This window comes from Drosophila busckii, chromosome 2R, assembly GCF_011750605.1.
Source record: "Drosophila busckii strain San Diego stock center, stock number 13000-0081.31 chromosome 2R, ASM1175060v1, whole genome shotgun sequence".
Classification (NCBI taxonomy): Eukaryota; Metazoa; Arthropoda; class Insecta; order Diptera; family Drosophilidae; genus Drosophila; species Drosophila busckii.
Window position 1 is genome coordinate 5,361,609 of NC_046605.1, and position 15,422 is coordinate 5,377,030.

The following is a 15,422-nucleotide window of genomic DNA, read 5'->3' on the forward strand; positions in this document are numbered from 1 at the left end:
ACTGTGGTAGTTACTCGATAGCTCTGCTGCGATAGATTCTTAGAGATAACCGATAGATCTGCTCGAATTCAATTTAATAAATAAATATTAAATTCGTATAATAAATGATTCGCGTAATAATTGCTTAATAACTTGTTAAATGAAATTTTAAGTGGCTTTGTCATGTTGTACTTTTGTCCATCCTGCGGTAATATACTGATTATTGAGGAGGACACTGCCGGCTACAGATTCACGTGCAACACGTGCCCTTATATATCTAAAATAAAACGCAAGATATCAACAAAAACGTTTCCCAGACTCAAGGTACTACTGTCAGTCGAGAATGATGCAATATTTAAAATTGTTACGTTTTTGCAGGAAGTGGATCACGTTTTGGGCGGTGTCGCTGCTTGGGAGAACGTTGATTCAACCGACGCAGAGTGCCCCAAGTGCAGTCATAAGCGCGCATACTTTATGCAAATTCAGACACGCTCAGCGGATGAGCCGATGACCACATTCTATAAGTGCTGCAATCATCAGTGCGGTCATAACTGGCGAGATTAGAGTAATGCGCTACCTACAAACATTATTAACAAGACGTTTTCGAAGCACACGCATGAAGTCCAACACCACAATGCAGTCTCAGCAGGAATGTGCAGCAATATGTCCGGTGCAAGCACCATATGCACTGCAGCTAGCAGAGGAGTGCTTGCGCCTGGGCAAGGTCATAGCTTTACCCACTGATACAGTTTACGGTCTGGCCTGTGATGCTAACAACGAAGCAGCTATACAACGTCTCTACGAGATTAAGGGTCGTGATGAACACAAACCCGTTGCCATCTGCGTAAATACTATAAATGCGCTACGCCGTTATGGTCAAGCATCCCACTTGAGTGACGAGCTGCTAACTCGCTTGCTTCCGGGGCCACTGACTATAGTTATTGAGCGCTCGACGCATCTAAGCAATCGCTTTTTGAATCCTACTACCAGCAAGATTGGTATACGCATACCAGACTTTCAGTTTATGCGAGATCTTTGCGCCCTGTGGCACGAACAGCCGCTGGCCTTAACCAGTGCTAATCGTTCCAGTGAGCCAAGTAGTCTACAAGTGAGTGAGTTTCAGGCGCTTTGGCCACAGCTGGGCGCAGTCTTTGATGCCGGACGCATTGGGCAGACGGAAGAGAGACGCCTAGCGTCCACTGTGATTGATTTAGCCACGCCAGGACGCTACGAAATTGTACGTGCTGGTGTAGCACTTAAGCAGACGCTATCGGTACTGCAGGAATTTGGTTATGCAGCTAAATAAAATTTGTAGCTGCGCAATGTATCTATGTTTTATTTTGTTTAACTGGCATTTTACAATTTTGAACATTGTTGGATTTCATGACCATTAGACCATTGAACACAAAATGATAATAAAAATATATATGCTAGTATGTATGTACAAATGAAGAGACTAAAAGGGCTCGAGTCTATTTTTTACGAGTTGTAGTAACTTGTCTTTGCTACCTGTATGGGCCTACGCCTTCGGGGCAGATCATTTTTCAAAACCCGCCAACGTTCCGGTGGCCAGACTATTGCCACCGCTCGCGCTGACATTAACCCCAGCGCCACGGGGCCAAATGTATTGCTATCGAGCGAGTGTCCAGTGTGGTCTCCTTCCACCCAACAGTGACCATCTGGTATGCGCACTATCTCATGTTTGTAGCCTAGTGTGGATACCACGTCACCTTGCATGCCTACCACTCGCTTGATGATTCTTTGCGCAGGATCCTTGGGCGAGATTAACGAAATGATGTCGCCTCTTTCCACGTTGCAGTCGTGTATGCCCCAACGCAGCAGAAAGACAAAGTCGCGTTCCTCCGCCACAGGATTCAACGCAGGCTGCATCGAAGTGCCTACAATACAGCAGAGGTTAGTAGTCCCAATAGTTTGAATAGCATTATATTTACCGTCAACCCTTGCCACATAGCCGACACAGTCGAGAAACGTGATGCCCAAAGGCAAGCCATACAGCAAAGATTTACCGAAGCGACGAAATGCCATGTGCGTGTCAATCCAGGCAACGCTTGCTTTGTCCTAACGGTGCCTTAGTGGCTTTAGAGCTATGTTCTTGTGCACGCAACTTTTTAGCATATGGACATTTAAAAAATATATAATACAATCAATTGGTTTTTTGAAAACGACTACATAACAACAAAAACAGTCGTATGGATAAACAGCTGCTTATTTGACATTCACATGCATGCGCTACAGTTTGTTTATTTTGTTGTTTGTCGTATACATTTTTTATTATAGGAAATGTTTTTATAAATCAAATTTCAGCTATTGTACTATGATTACAGGTGTAAAGGTTTGATTTTGAACTGAATCTGAAATGTTATTGTATTTATTTTAGTCTTAGCAACCCTCCAGCTCGCTAGGTATAGGAATCTCATTTTGTATAGCGAATTGCAGCAGCGCCTTGTATTTGTTTTTCCAATTACCCACATCCAGGCGTATTTGCTCATTATCCTCATGCATTTGCTCCAACTCATTCCACTCACAGGACTTCTTAGTTTCTAGCTCGTCTTTTTGCTCAATGCGCTTGATGCGACAACTTGCAGCATAGCCACGGTTTTTAAGCGTGCGTCGCCGTTGCTTCATGCGTACAATCTCCTCGCGGTTGAGACCTCGCATCTTAAGTGTTCTATTCAGATCCCGCACCGAAATCGTCACCAGCTCATCATCCGTAATGTCGGGTATGGGGCATGGCGAAAGTGGTGCCTGCAAAACAAACAGCGCAAAAATAAATTTCTCGCATACAAACATTGTTTATCTAAACTATGTTATGTGCACTTACCAGAGAAGACTTTCTCTCGCGCTTTACATCCATTTTACATTAATATTGCAGGTTTTTATAGTAAAAATAAATAAAGAAAAATTCACTTGTTTTGTTTGGAAAAGTTGTAAATGCACTGGATGACACTTGCCAATATTTATCATTATCGATGGATAATTTAAGGGCAACTATGGTACAAAGGAGGCTTATCGATAGTTGGATAAGCTTTCAACAACTCTAGACCGCTTTTCTAGAGGATAAATGCCGATGCATAGTTTCCGGCAGGAAGATCTCCATTTTCTTTTGCTGCTTTATACAGAGTGGTCAGAATGAACGCATCTATAATTCACCAAAGTGTGCCTACACCGGTCTGCAAACAGACGCCAGTTTCAGTGGCTACGCCCGATGGCGGCTTGCTGTATACCGGCTTTAAGTGCATCAATTATGTAGCCGCGCCACCGACAGATGGCAAGCATGACATTGCAGGCTGTGGCGTCAAGACGATGTCAACGCGCATCACCGTTAATGCCTTGGATGTTAGCCCACTGTGGGGAAAAATCAAAAATAAAAGTGACGGGTCCTTGGAGAAACACGGCAAGCACTTTGCCACTGTTGCAGAGGACCTGAGTGTGCAAGTGTGGGACTGCGAAGTGGGTGAAGTCATCATTGGCCACAAGGCGCATCAGCATCAACACGAGGCGCGTGATGTGCGTGTTCAGCCACTAATAAATGTGATGTTGAGTTACATGGCCAATGGCAACATACTCTCCATAGACGCCAGTGATTTGGTCATATACTGCATCGCCTCTAACAGCTACTGCCGACGTCCCACATTCGTCTCACCGCGCAATCATCAGTTAACTGCCTTGCGCTGCTCGCCCTATGATGAGAATCTTTTTGCGCTAGGCACAGCTGCGGGCACTGTGCTGATTTGTGATCTGCTCAAGATGAGTATTGTATACAAACTGTCCTCGCATGGTCCGAGTGCAAGCATATGCAGTCTAGCCTGGCGAGAGATGTCCACAATACACGGAGCTATTGAAGAGAAGAAGCCTGAGCATGATGCCGACAAGAAGATTGAGCAGTGGCGCAACTCAGCAAACGCTGCAAGCAAAGCACCGCTATTGAAGTCGAAGGCCACTGAGGCGGACGAGCCTTTTGATATTTACAACTTTGATCATCTGGAGTCAGAGTTTGGTGCACCAGCCAAAGTTCGTTCGCAACGCCACAGCAAGTCCTCAGACGATGTCGGTGATTTTGTAGGTCTGGAGAAGCCCACAAGTAATGTCAATCTCGACTTCATGGAAGCATGCGAGAATATGAAAGCTGACTTGAGGGCACAGCGCACACAAACTCAAGCGCCGCCACAGATGGAAGTAACGCTGCAGGATTGCCAGCAGAGTGATGTGCAGTGTCCGCGCAGTGATAGCGAGAGCCACAACTCACAGAAGCAGGAGCATAGCGAATCCACCGAAGGCAGTTTGGAGCTGTTGCAATACAGCAGCTCTAGCGATGATGCGGTTATAGTAGATGGCGAAGCACCCAAGCCCAAGCGTGAGGTGCTGCATCATATTTACCATCAGGCGGAGGTGCACGATGCGCCAGAGTCGCCGCAACTAAAAGCGGCAGCACAGCCAGCGCCTGTGGCCGCCAGCACAGATTCGTTGGACAAGTTTTCGACAATCTCAAGCAAAAAACCAGACATGCTGCTAGTTTCCATCAATGCCAATGATGTGGTGCAAGTGTGGAATGCAAACACTGGTGGACACTGCGCCAAGAACTACAACAAAAGCAATGCAACAGGTTAGTGCTTGAAATATTTAACTCAAATGCAAATTAAAAACATTTTGTATTGCAGGCAAAGACAAGCAGGTACACTGGCTCAGCGATCAGAGCATTGTATGCTTGAGTCGCCAACAGCTGGTGTTCTATATGCTGGAGTATGACTGCAAAACGCATCGCTACAAGATACAAAAGGATCAGAAACTCAAGTGCGTGGCACAGGACATACTGACCATGTCAGCCAACACTGCCAATCAACATATTTGGCTGAACTTGGCCAGTCGTCGTGTATGCAGCATGAATCCACGCACAGGACAATTCATAACGCTGTATGGCTGCCTGCCGCTGGGCGTGCGCGCCATAGCCGAGTGTCCAGATGATATGAACAAGTGAGTTGTTAGCTTGGGCGCATTTAACTTGTTATTAACTTTGCTATGTTACAGAATTGCATTGGGCTGCTCGGACAAGCGTTTGGCTTTGTTCGACATATCAAAGCTAAGCACACATTGCATACAAATCGATAGCCTTAGTGTAAACAGCGCTGTCTATGCGCTCTGCTGGAGTCCGGACTGTTTGGAGCTGGCCTATGGCACACACGATGGCATTGTAAGCTGTGACTACAATTTATTTTATCAATTAAAAACACGCAAATTAACATTTTGCAGGTGGGCATCTTGAATGTGGAGCGCATGAAGGTCAAGACTACATTTCGTGTATTGCACAAGCGTGAGGTGTACTCGCTCGTGTGGCAGGATAACTACATATACTTTATAGCAGATCGCGAGCTGGGCATCTACGATGTCACACAACCCAACAAAGGCAAGTGCGCTCATTTATGCTGACGCGAATTGTAGGCTTGGTTCTGCGCATTGCGCTTGCCATAGCTAAGCTTGGTTTGCGTATCATGTGTTTGACGCTTGCGTATCTCAGCTAGATGTATAGTCTCGCGATGATAGTCCCAGGCATTCCAGGTGACATTAATCCAGTTGGCAGGCCGCAGATCGTTGGTTATAACCATTTCGGTTTGCGCATTAAAGTCGCGCGTCTTTGGCGGCGGCACTGGCAGTGGCTGCATTTCACGCGCTATCAGCACATCGTCCAGCTTGAGCACCAGCGCCAGATTGGCGCTATTGAATATAGCCTGCCTGAAAGACTTAATGAAGCGCTCAAACCAAAGCTCAGCTATGCGCGCATAGGTTTCATCTCGAAAACCAAACTTTATGTCCAAATTCATGCAAAGCTTGCGCAGCACATGCGCTGGCAGCAGCAGTCCATTGGTCAGCGTCAATGTCAGACAACAAAACTCCTTGATATCCGCTTGAGCCATGCTGCAAAAGTTGCCATCTGTATTATATTGATTAAGCACTGCCATGCGATCCAGAAAACTGCGCTGCTCCGGCTTCTTTATGTGCTCGCCCAGCAGCCTAATCTCGTCAATAGTTTTGCGCGCGCACGCATCCATTTCGTGGCTTACCAGCTGCTCCAGTTGCTCACGCAGCTTGTTCAGCTCGACAATGTGATTGAAGTAGTGCGTCAAATTGCACCAAACCTTGGACAAATAGACAAAGTGCGGCTGCAACGCAAGCAAACATTAAATTGTGAATGCAAAGCTGATGTGGCGACTTACAAAGATTAGCTCCGAGTCTATAGCTGTGCGCAGTAGCAGCGTATCGTTTATTTTGGCTACAACGCAGTCATAGCGTCCCTGCTCCACGCCTATCAAATACGCCGTATGCTCATAGCTGCGCTTCAAGGCCAACAAACAACGCTGCTGCATGACAAAAGTTAACGTAAACTGGTTAACACGATGCAGCTGCTCCAGCGGCACTTTGTAGAATAAAAGCTCCTCCTTGGTGTTGAAGGTTAACTGCTCGCTTATGATGGACTGACACTCCGCCTGCACACGCGTCAGACGCTTCAGCACAGCATTAAATGCAGCTGTGGTGTTCTCTTGAGCCATAAGCAAATCGGCAACAACTAGAGCGATTGATTAGAGCAGCTGCCAAACTGACTATTTAACTTACCATAACGCACATTTTCGCGATCACCATCGGGTCCATCATTGTTGTATATGACAATGCCCGCCACAGTGGCCGCCAGACGCAGCAAATACTCCTCGCGATGATATTTCTTCTTCAGCACATAGTTCTGCAAGTCGCTGCGTCCAATGACGCTATTCAAAGCCTGCGCTATAAGCTTGAGCAGCACATGGTTCTTGGGAGAACCCAAATTATAGGTAGCTGCTATAAAGACCTGCATCTTGGCAAACAGCTGATCCAGCTGCTGCTTGCTGCAGCTCTCCGGATAGCGCAGAATGTCATCAATAAGCAGCTTGAGCTGCTCCCTATAGCGCTGCTCATACTGCTCACGCACATAGGCTAGATCTATAGCATGACCCGTTTTCATAAGCCAGGACATGCGCATGTTGGCCATGGTAGTGTCTGTATGCTGCATATAGCCTTGGACTATACAGTGCACAAAGGCGTCCACCTGGCAGGCACTGGGATTGCCCAGATCTGTTTTGAGCAAACCTTGGCGCATATCACGCGCCAGCAGATGCACAACAAAGCGCACAAACTGCTCATCCACCTCCACATCGCGTGCGATTAGCTGCTGCATAATGCGCTGGCCAATCTTCTCAAGCGTCTTGTGATGCGGATGCGACATTTTAATTTAACGTACAGAAATTATTTGAGACTTGTGTGTGTGTATGCAGCGTTAAGTAAACAAAAGAGTTTGTTGATTTATATGACAAGTTGCTACTGGCAACGTTTGCTTGGCACTATATTAATTCAAATTACTTTATATTTGCAGCTGCTACAGTGCTGCGCAATCTAACGCGTCCCAGTTATATTTGTGTGCGCGGCAGTTTTCTTTTTGTAGGCACCGAGGATGGTTTTCTGCAATTATATGAGCGCCAGCCTGGCGCGGAGCAGTCCATGACAGCCTTGCGTCAAATCACGCTGCTTGCGCGTTATGTTACAGACATTGCATTTAATCCGCTGCAGCGTCAACAGTTTGCTGTAGCTGGACACGATAAGCTGCTGCATGTGCTGGAGTTTAAGCCGCAGGAGCGCAACTGGAACAAGCTGCATACATTTACTTGCAGCGATGCCAAAGCTTCGATTACCTCGCTCAAGTGGAGCAATCTGCAGTCGCATTTGCTGCTCAGCTTTCACATCGAAGGCAAGGTGTGTCTATGGAACACACAACAACCACAGCAGCCACCGCTAACCATAACCTATCACTGCCCCATGTGGTGCGGACTATTCTTGCCCTACGATGAGAACATAATACTCTGCAGTGGCAAGTCGCTGTCGCTGGAGTTTGTTAACATTAGGCAAGCGCTAGCCAACAATGACAAAACTATATGCTGCAAAATCGATGCGCTGCTCAAAGTCAAATGGGCCAACAAAACGCTGGTGTCTGGCGCTACAGCTGGAGTCAGTGCAGCGCAAAAGAAGCGACAGCGTCGCAATGAGCGCAAAGCTCATGCGCCCAGCAATGAGCAGCCAGCGCTCAAATTGCAACAGCAAAATACAAATGAAGAGCCAACTGTGGAGAGTTTGCTGGCTACGCTAAGTCTGGGCGGCAAGAGCAACGTTAATCAGCTGCAAATGGAGTGCCAGAAGTGCAAAGAGTCGCAAGCATTGCAGGACAACTTTTTGGCCGTAAGTACAACTTGCTTGCCACATACAAACAAATTGCTTATTTATTAAATTACAGCATAGCCGCACTTGTTTGTGTTTGACACAAAGGGAGCTCAACAAGCAAGCATTGGACAAGCTGGCCATTGTGCTTACCGAGGATGCAGCGCAAATAGACAAATCTGTGCTTATGTCCAAGCTATTTAGCACCAAAGTCATGGCCAAGGAGCTGATTGCTGCGGAGCGTAAGTTTACACCACTTTTAGTTGACTAAGCTACAACTTTTGTTTGCAGTTACCAATCTGAAGCAATCCAACAACAAGGATATAGCGCCACTTTGTCTAAGCGTTGCTACATTCAAAGTACGCGAGGAGATTGAGCAGCATATTGAAAATAAAACGCTCAACGAATGGCATCTATCCGTAGCGCCCGCTGTGTCCTATGTGTAAGTCTGCAAACCAAAGTCCTACGCCAGTCAATTTTATAAATTTCTTACTGCTTTAGTTTTTGGCAAAAGGTCTGCAAGGCTTATGCCGCACAGCTGGAGCAGCAGGGCTTTATTTTACATGCAGCCACCTATCTAATGGCAATTGACTTGCAAGCCGATGCTATTAATTTGCTGCTAAAGCATGAATATTTCCGTGAGGCTTTGGCATATGCGCGCATTCATCTGCCAGCCACAGATGCCATGATCAAGACCATTATCAACAAGTGGCTGGAGCAGCTGGAGAAAACTGGCAACTTTGCCGCAGCAGCTTTAATGTAAGTGTGCCCGCTATGGCTCTAATTTAAATTTATGAGTTGACATTTTCTGTTTTATTTTTGCTTAGCTGTGTGCTGGATAATGAAATGCTGCGTGGCTATTCATATTTGCGCAAGTTCCGCAACTGCACGCCAGAGATTGCGGATTTGATGGAACAGATCAAGCGCATCGGACAGCTGGGTGCGCTCTTTGATGATAACTGTGTGCCAAAGGGCGAGCAGCCGCTGGAGGAGGCAGCTTAAAAAGTTTAATAACTGGCCAAAGCTTAGTTAGCTTAAACTTAGGCTTAGATACTCAACGAATGAGCTTCTGGAAGTTTATATTATTGTTTGATCTGCTGTGAAATTTTGTAGATTTATCATTGCTGCCATGCAGTTAGTTTTTAAGTTTTTTTCAAAGAATGTTATTTTCCAAAACAAAACTTATTAATTAGTTAACCTTTTGTAAACCGTTTGACTTTCCAATTGAATTTTCTAACCCAAGCATATTGTCCCAGGCACAAACACATACATATGTAAACGTAGTTAGTAAAGCTGCATAGAAAGCAAAATAATAAAGAAGAAGATGCAAATATAAAAGAAATGAAAATGTATTTATTTTGTTGTTGTTTCTTTTTTTAATTAGAACAGACTTGAAGTCTTACAAAATTACAGACAACGCGGCCCATTTGTTGGCTGGCAAACAAATGGGTTACCGTTAGACTGCCCAAAGCGACAGACGCTGAACAACTCGCGCTTATTGTTTTGGTTTGTCCGCAGCCGGAGAGCAGCAAATTATGCAAATGCAGCGCCGGCAACAGCCGCATAAAAATTAAGAGATCATTAATTGTTTAAGCGAAGGTTCGTGGCAAGGCGACTGAACTTAGAGGCAACAAGAAATTATTTAAAGCAGTGTGATATTTACTTTTGTCTTATTCAATAAGCCAACGGAAGATGAGAGAGAGAGAGAGAGACATAACGACGAGACAACGACGCTGACGTCAACGCCGGCTGCGCAGCTGAGAGGCGCCAAGCCAGGCCAGGCTAGAGAGCTGCAAGCTCAGTTTAGTTGTTGAGCAGCCGTTAAGCTCAGCTGACGCGCGTTTCGTGTACGCGTTCGTTGCCTAAGTCTTTTGATTTTCACTTTTAACTGTTTTCAAAGAGTACGCGCGCGCGCATGCTGGCGAGCTGCTTAAAGCGTTACCGTTAGCCGTGTACGTTACGGTTTTGCAGTAAGTGTCTGTGTGCGTGTGTGTGTGTTAGTTATCATTATTAAAGTCTGTGGTTGTTGTTATTGTTGCTCGGCATTGTTTGTTCTCACGTTGGCAGCGCTTTATTGTGCGTTGACCGTTAAACAATTAAACTACAATTAAATTTTAGCATGATAATTGAGCTTGCATTTTCGCTTTTGCTTAAGTATCGCCGCCAAACAGAACTTAGACAGAAGCTTAGCTTTAATTATGCTGCCGAGTAAAAGTGTTAGAATAAGTGCTCAAGTTTGTTTTTGCTGCTGCTGCCAAGCGACTGGCACCAATATGTCAAAATATTAAAACGTCTGTGCCAAGTTGACATTGGCTTCCACTGCTCTGCACACATTTGCATGCAACGTAGCTGACAACGGCGCAATAGCAACAGCAACAGCAATGACAGCAACTGCGACAGCGACTTCTCCCTCAGCATGACTCAACGCTAAACAATTTTTTGTTGTGTCGCTTAATTTTTTCTGCGTAGTACTGGGCGTGTAGCTCTGAGTGTGTGTGTGTGTGTGCTCATGTGAAATCATTTCTTTGCCACAACAATAATTTTCTACAAAATATACTTATGTGTTTCTTCTTCTGTTGCTGCTGCCGTCGCTTACATTTTTTTTAGCTGTTGTAACTTTGCATTTGGATTAATGCTAACATGCCGCTGCAATAAAGTGAAAGGTAACAAAATCTATAAAAAATATAAAAATTTATAACTTAGGCTTATTTGATTGCATTGCTTAATGGCTTTGGGGCGTTTGCTCTTGCCACATGTAACTTTTTAACAATTTGCATAACTCACATGCTTTATTTATTTAGCCGAAACTGCATTGTTGTTTATTCAAGCACATGCATATATCATGCCATTTGTTATTGTTATTATTATGTATTTATTACGATTATGCCCGCTCATTGTTAATGCTATTGAACTCGCCACAAATACACACGCAACATCGCAGCGCTGCAACTATAAATATGTATAACAATCTCCCTGTCAGTCGTAGTCATACATAATAATAAAATTAATATAATGTTTTGCAGTCATTCACACTGACACAAAACAGCAACAAACTATTTAAGCTTAAGCATAGCAAGCAGCTAATAATACAATGCGAAATATTGTTTCGAAATCTTGGGCGTATTTTTTCACAGCAAATTATATGGAATCCAACACAATAATTTGGTAACACCAAAGCCCCAGAAACGACTTGAGGTAAATTGTTGCATGCATACATATGTTTTTAAGCTGCTGAAAGCCGCCCAAAAGGGGGCGTGGCAGTCAAGGGCGTGAGCTTCGGCATGAAAGGTTATAATAACTGGGCCAGCGCTCAGGGAAATTTTTGGAAAAATTAAATATTTAAAATAGTTTAGTAATCATAAATTGCAGGCATAAAAAGTTTGTTAATATTTAAATCTTAAAATGAAAGGCATGACAATATTATCAAGCTATACAATATGGCAGTAATTTAAACAATAGAATATACATTTAAATTTTTAATTTATTTATTTACGCATATCTAGCGCTAGCTTAGAATTACAGTTTATAGCTGCGCGCTCTCACACGCTAGACGAATGCCAAAGCTTATGGAAATTAGTCAATGTACGTTGGTTTTTCGACTCGGACTGCATGCTGGCAATATAAAGCGTTATCTCAGCCAGATCTCTGTTGGTTTTATGCCACTTAGCACATTTGAAAGCAATACGCAAAAAACGAGATAATAATTTGTGGCTGTGCTATAGGCTGCTAATAATAGTCAGCAGCGGTCAGCAGCACACAAATGTGTGCGCTAAACTTGTTTCAACAAGTGTCCAAAAAACCGGACAAGAGTTTGAGAGCAGCAGCAGCAGCGCTCCAAATGTTTGCATAGCTAAGCTAATAAGCCATTCAGCGAGCGAGGGGGTGAGCAAGAAAGAGAATGTAAGCTTGCAATTCTATTTCCGTTGTTGTGTGGCCAAAAGAAAGCGTGGCACTTGCAACGTTAGCGGAATCTCAATGCGGCAGCCAAAGGGAGCGCTGACCTGGCCAATTTAAGGCGCGCATATCCGGCCAATGACAGCACGCTTATGGCCATGGCAAACGCACCTCAAGAGAGACGCCCCCACGCAGCAACAATCAAAGATGATTATGTGTGGCTGGCGCACCTGTTGATGGCATTGACAACGTCGCGTCTCCAGTTCTGATGACGACGTAAATAGCGTTGAACACTTTTTTCAAGTAGGCAGATTACCGCATGATGAACTGACTAAGCTGTCAGCTCTGTCTATGACTGTGTGTGTGTTTTTATAATTGATTAGTTTGCTGACATAAGCAGTGAATTATTTGCGCACGAGTCGCCGTTCAAATAGTTTGCACTGAGAACAAAAGACTGCGGCAGCGAACTTGCGCGCACAGAAGACAAACCAAATATTTGTGCTGTGAAATAGAAAAGTGAAAAGCGAAATGTGCGCTGCTTAGTTTTGTCTGTTTTGAATTGAGGGTAACAGCAGCGCCGTTAACTGGCCGCTAAACAAGTTCGTTGCCCAAGTCTTTTGTTTTACGTTCAAATTTAATGATTTGTATTTTGTATTATTTGTCGAGCTGCTTATCTTCATTACCATTTCCATTTCAGTTTCAGCATCACTTCAAATTAAATTCAAAACCATGACAGCTAACAATTGGGACGCTTAAAGCTTTCGCATCCACTACGCTCTAACTGAACTGAAAACTCATTGAATCATTAAGCCTTGAAGTAGAACTAGAACTTGCTTGTCAGCGCTGCGCACCACTGACACCAAGCCGCCAACATCAAGGCCGGCGGGAAAGCTTACTCACCAAAATTCATAACAAAAGCAAAATCAAAACCGAACCAAACCAAACCAAGCTTCTTTTCTTCTTTTATTTTCGTCGACCACGTAAATCAACAACAACAAATATATACGATAATGAATTATCAAAAGGCCAGTGAAACGCATTCGCCGTCCTCGTTCAAAAAACAGCAACGCTTGCCCCACAGCAGCAAGAGCGGCGGCAAAGGCGGCGGCGGCAAGAGCAACGGTAATAGCATACAAAACTTTTGGAACGAACGCATCATGGAGCGTTTCATAAAGGCGAATCTATTCATTATCTGCTGTGTGGCGGCGGGTCTATTGCTGGTAAGTAAACCACCACCACAGCAGCAGCAGCAGCAGCACATCTTTCTTCCAATATAAATATAGCTATAGATTTTATATACCGTTATCAGCAGTGGCTGGCTACGCTTATTAAGTGAAAATGAAATGAAAACGTTTTGCAGCCAAAACGGAATTTGCTCAACATTCAGTTGTTGTTGTTTGTTTTACGCTTTGCGTGACAACTTGTCCAACAGTCGGACAGTCAGACTGACAGCGCTACAAAAACAAGAACAACAAGTGCCTCATTAATTGATTGATGAATGTGTTTGGCTGCTGGTTTTTACTGTAGCAACTGCCATTGCCAACTTCACTTTGAAATTTACATTTGATTTATGTTTTCGCTTTTCTTTGCTGTTGCGCTTACCACTTGATTTTCTCTTGAAGATTGTGTATCTGGGCGCCTTCTCGTGTGAGGTCTCTTGGCTATTGGAGGCACATGGCGAGCTGCCCTTTGCTGCCTACACGCTATGCACGCTCTACTTTGTGATGTTTGTGGCTACGACAATCTTGATACATGGCCTGGTTAGCGGATTGTGCTGGCCGCTTTTTGCTTGGTCCATGGTTATTGGTCTGCTGTCCATACCGGAGCTGGTGTTTGTTATGTTGATGACCACACAGCATTGGGTAAGTAGTTCAAGTACTTGCTGCTGCTATTTATTAATCAGTTCCATATGCTTTACAGGGTCTGCAGTCCGTGCATGGACTCACCGAGCTCACCTCTTATCTAATACGACTGATCATCAATTGCCTGGCGTTGATTTGCGTCATACCCACAGGCATACGCTGGCGTCGTGAGCTGCAGGTGCTCAATCAGCTACAGGGTCTGGCTACGCGGTTATCGCTGCAAACGCCTGCGCCCAGCGTGCCCATGACCAAAGCGGACTCACGTCGCTCCAGTCAGCGTCTGAGTGGCTTTGAAAATGCAGGCTATCAACTTTGCGATGAAACCAAGCTGCCACTGGGTGCTGGCATGAACAATGCAGGCTCCGCTTATGGCTCGCAGAATGAATTTAATGCCAGCATGTTTGCTCCGGCGTTGATACAGCAGTTCCAGCAGCCGGCGCAGCGCGCCAGCGCAGGCAACGCTTCACATCGCGCGCAGTCCTTGATGGATCTGCGCTGCACGCTGCCTGGCATGTATAATCCACGTCATGTGCTCGAAACGGAGGACAAGAATGGCAAGTACTTCAACATAACCATTGACGATCTGAAGCACAATCTGCAGGACTCGCATAGACCGTCGCCGCCTTCGATTATAGGCTCGAGCAGCAACGATCCTATATACTGCTCCATAGAGCCCAAGCTGCCAACGCCGCCTGCGCAGCTGCGTCATGCCTCACGCGGCGGCCACAAGCAGCTGCCGCCTGCCAAACTCTCGCGCAACTGCATCTCACTGGAGAATCTGGATGGCATTAACAAGGTGCAAAACGATCTGGCAGCCTATGGCAACAATCTGCTGCAGAACTATACAGCTCAGCAGCAATACTATCTGGCCATGCTGCTGCAGAATCCGCTGCAGCATCCGCAGGCAGCAGCAGCGCTCTACCGTCGCCCCAGCGCCTGCAGCACCAACGGCGGCTATGCGGTGCAGCCACAGCCGCTGCCACGTCGCTCCGCGCACGGCGGCTCGCAGCAGCAGATGCAGTACTACGGCGGCTTTGGCTATGCCAACTATATCAATCCCTATATTACGGCCAACAGCAAATTATCGCTGGGCAACGAATCCGACGACTATCGCAAGTATCGCGATGTGGCGCTTTAGTCTTTAGTTTAAGTTTAAGTTGCAAGTCACTTTAGTTTTAGCACGCGCGTCTAACCTATTGACATTACTCGGTATAACGACCAAAGAGCCAACAAACTAACTCAGTTGCAGTTCACAAAACTAAAAACTAAACGTGCAAGTTCAAGTTGAGGAAGCCGTTAAAATAAGTTTTAGTTGCTAAACTAGTTGTTAAGTTTTACGAGCGACAAACGAAATTCATTTATGTTTTTTTGTAGTTTGTATAATTAGGTTATAACATTAACAAATCAATAACTGTATATAAACTTGCTATTGCA

The 15,422-nt window shown here is 45.1% G+C and overlaps 7 protein-coding genes across 9 annotated transcripts; 4 read left to right on the forward strand and 3 right to left on the reverse strand.

Moving 5' to 3' along the window:
* Positions 1-127: 127 nt before the first annotated feature.
* LOC108597761 (DNA-directed RNA polymerase III subunit RPC10) lies at positions 128-564 on the forward strand. Its single transcript, XM_017984472.1, has 2 exons — positions 128-303; positions 358-564. The coding sequence occupies exons 1-2, from the start codon at positions 163-165 to the stop codon at positions 541-543; spliced, it is 327 nt and encodes a 108-aa protein (XP_017839961.1). The 5' UTR covers positions 128-162; the 3' UTR covers positions 544-564.
* A 12-nt stretch (positions 565-576) lies between these two features.
* Positions 577-1,306, forward strand: LOC108595019 (yrdC domain-containing protein, mitochondrial). Its single transcript, XM_017980153.1, has one exon. It carries the CDS (start codon positions 596-598, stop codon positions 1,283-1,285), a length of 690 nt encoding a protein of 229 aa, XP_017835642.1. The 5' UTR covers positions 577-595; the 3' UTR covers positions 1,286-1,306.
* LOC108595020 (mitochondrial inner membrane protease subunit 2) lies at positions 1,288-2,140 on the reverse strand. Its single transcript, XM_017980154.2, has 2 exons — positions 1,932-2,140; positions 1,288-1,877 (listed from the first exon to the last, which is right to left on the reverse strand). The coding sequence occupies exons 1-2, from the start codon at positions 2,023-2,025 to the stop codon at positions 1,459-1,461; spliced, it is 513 nt and encodes a 170-aa protein (XP_017835643.1). The 5' UTR covers positions 2,026-2,140; the 3' UTR covers positions 1,288-1,458.
* Positions 2,141-2,294: 154 nt separating this feature from the next.
* LOC108595021 (transcription factor MafG) lies at positions 2,295-2,927 on the reverse strand. The gene is made up of 2 exons (XM_017980155.1): positions 2,822-2,927; positions 2,295-2,745 (listed from the first exon to the last, which is right to left on the reverse strand). The coding sequence occupies exons 1-2, from the start codon at positions 2,852-2,854 to the stop codon at positions 2,380-2,382; spliced, it is 399 nt and encodes a 132-aa protein (XP_017835644.1). The 5' UTR covers positions 2,855-2,927; the 3' UTR covers positions 2,295-2,379.
* Positions 2,928-3,030: 103 nt separating this feature from the next.
* LOC108597242 (protein rigor mortis) lies at positions 3,031-9,558 on the forward strand. The gene is made up of 9 exons (XM_017983692.1): positions 3,031-4,603; positions 4,659-4,971; positions 5,026-5,188; positions 5,248-5,401; positions 7,397-8,253; positions 8,309-8,474; positions 8,524-8,674; positions 8,734-8,991; positions 9,060-9,558. Exons 1-9 carry the CDS (start codon positions 3,130-3,132, stop codon positions 9,232-9,234), a joined length of 3,711 nt encoding a protein of 1,236 aa, XP_017839181.1. The 5' UTR covers positions 3,031-3,129; the 3' UTR covers positions 9,235-9,558.
* Positions 5,322-7,310, reverse strand: LOC108597243 (cilia- and flagella-associated protein 206). Of its 2 annotated transcripts, none has more exons than XM_017983693.1 (3): positions 6,607-7,310; positions 6,210-6,559; positions 5,322-6,155 (listed from the first exon to the last, which is right to left on the reverse strand). In XM_017983693.1, the coding sequence occupies exons 1-3, from the start codon at positions 7,247-7,249 to the stop codon at positions 5,412-5,414; spliced, it is 1,737 nt and encodes a 578-aa protein (XP_017839182.1). In that variant the 5' UTR covers positions 7,250-7,310; the 3' UTR covers positions 5,322-5,411. The 2 variants fall into 2 exon arrangements, with proteins under 2 accessions (XP_017839182.1, XP_017839183.1); XM_017983694.1 differs by having other exon boundaries at positions 6,617-6,692.
* Positions 9,559-10,053: 495 nt separating the features above from the next.
* Positions 10,054-15,391, forward strand: LOC108597117. Of its 2 annotated transcripts, none has more exons than XM_017983494.1 (5): positions 10,054-10,202; positions 10,840-10,895; positions 12,824-13,346; positions 13,749-13,988; positions 14,047-15,391. In XM_017983494.1, the coding sequence occupies exons 3-5, from the start codon at positions 13,137-13,139 to the stop codon at positions 15,124-15,126; spliced, it is 1,530 nt and encodes a 509-aa protein (XP_017838983.1). In that variant the 5' UTR covers positions 10,054-10,202; positions 10,840-10,895; positions 12,824-13,136; the 3' UTR covers positions 15,127-15,391. The 2 variants fall into 2 exon arrangements, with proteins under 2 accessions (XP_017838983.1, XP_017838984.1); XM_017983495.1 differs by having other exon boundaries at positions 13,152-13,346.
* The last annotated feature ends 31 nt before the right edge of the window (positions 15,392-15,422 follow it).

Bases quoted from the DNA above. Each gene is read 5' to 3' on its own strand.
- LOC108597761 (XM_017984472.1), top strand. From the start codon at position 163: ATGTTGTACTTTTGTCCATCCTGCGGTAATATACTGATTATTGAGGAG. The intron at 304-357 runs GTACTACTGTCA...ACGTTTTTGCAG, and splicing joins AAACGTTTCCCAGACTCAAG to GAAGTGGATCACGTTTTGGG.
- LOC108595019 (XM_017980153.1), top strand. From the start codon at position 596: ATGAAGTCCAACACCACAATGCAGTCTCAGCAGGAATGTGCAGCAATA.
- LOC108595020 (XM_017980154.2), bottom strand. From the start codon at position 2,025: ATGGCATTTCGTCGCTTCGGTAAATCTTTGCTGTATGGCTTGCCTTTG. The intron at 1,878-1,931 runs GTAAATATAATG...GCTGTATTGTAG, and splicing joins CTATGTGGCAAGGGTTGACG to GCACTTCGATGCAGCCTGCG.
- LOC108595021 (XM_017980155.1), bottom strand. From the start codon at position 2,854: ATGGATGTAAAGCGCGAGAGAAAGTCTTCTCTG. The intron at 2,746-2,821 runs GTAAGTGCACAT...TTTGTTTTGCAG, and splicing joins GCGAGAGAAAGTCTTCTCTG to GCACCACTTTCGCCATGCCC.
- LOC108597242 (XM_017983692.1), top strand. From the start codon at position 3,130: ATGAACGCATCTATAATTCACCAAAGTGTGCCTACACCGGTCTGCAAA. The intron at 5,189-5,247 runs GTAAGCTGTGAC...AACATTTTGCAG, and splicing joins ATGGCACACACGATGGCATT to GTGGGCATCTTGAATGTGGA. The intron at 8,992-9,059 runs GTAAGTGTGCCC...ATTTTTGCTTAG, and splicing joins TTTGCCGCAGCAGCTTTAAT to CTGTGTGCTGGATAATGAAA.
- LOC108597243 (XM_017983693.1), bottom strand. From the start codon at position 7,249: ATGTCGCATCCGCATCACAAGACGCTTGAGAAGATTGGCCAGCGCATT. The intron at 6,560-6,606 runs GTAAGTTAAATA...CAATCGCTCTAG, and splicing joins TCGCGAAAATGTGCGTTATG to TTGTTGCCGATTTGCTTATG. The intron at 6,156-6,209 runs GTAAGTCGCCAC...CTTGCGTTGCAG, and splicing joins TAGACTCGGAGCTAATCTTT to CCGCACTTTGTCTATTTGTC.
- LOC108597117 (XM_017983494.1), top strand. From the start codon at position 13,137: ATGAATTATCAAAAGGCCAGTGAAACGCATTCGCCGTCCTCGTTCAAA. The intron at 13,347-13,748 runs GTAAGTAAACCA...TTTCTCTTGAAG, and splicing joins TGGCGGCGGGTCTATTGCTG to ATTGTGTATCTGGGCGCCTT. The intron at 13,989-14,046 runs GTAAGTAGTTCA...TATGCTTTACAG, and splicing joins TGATGACCACACAGCATTGG to GGTCTGCAGTCCGTGCATGG.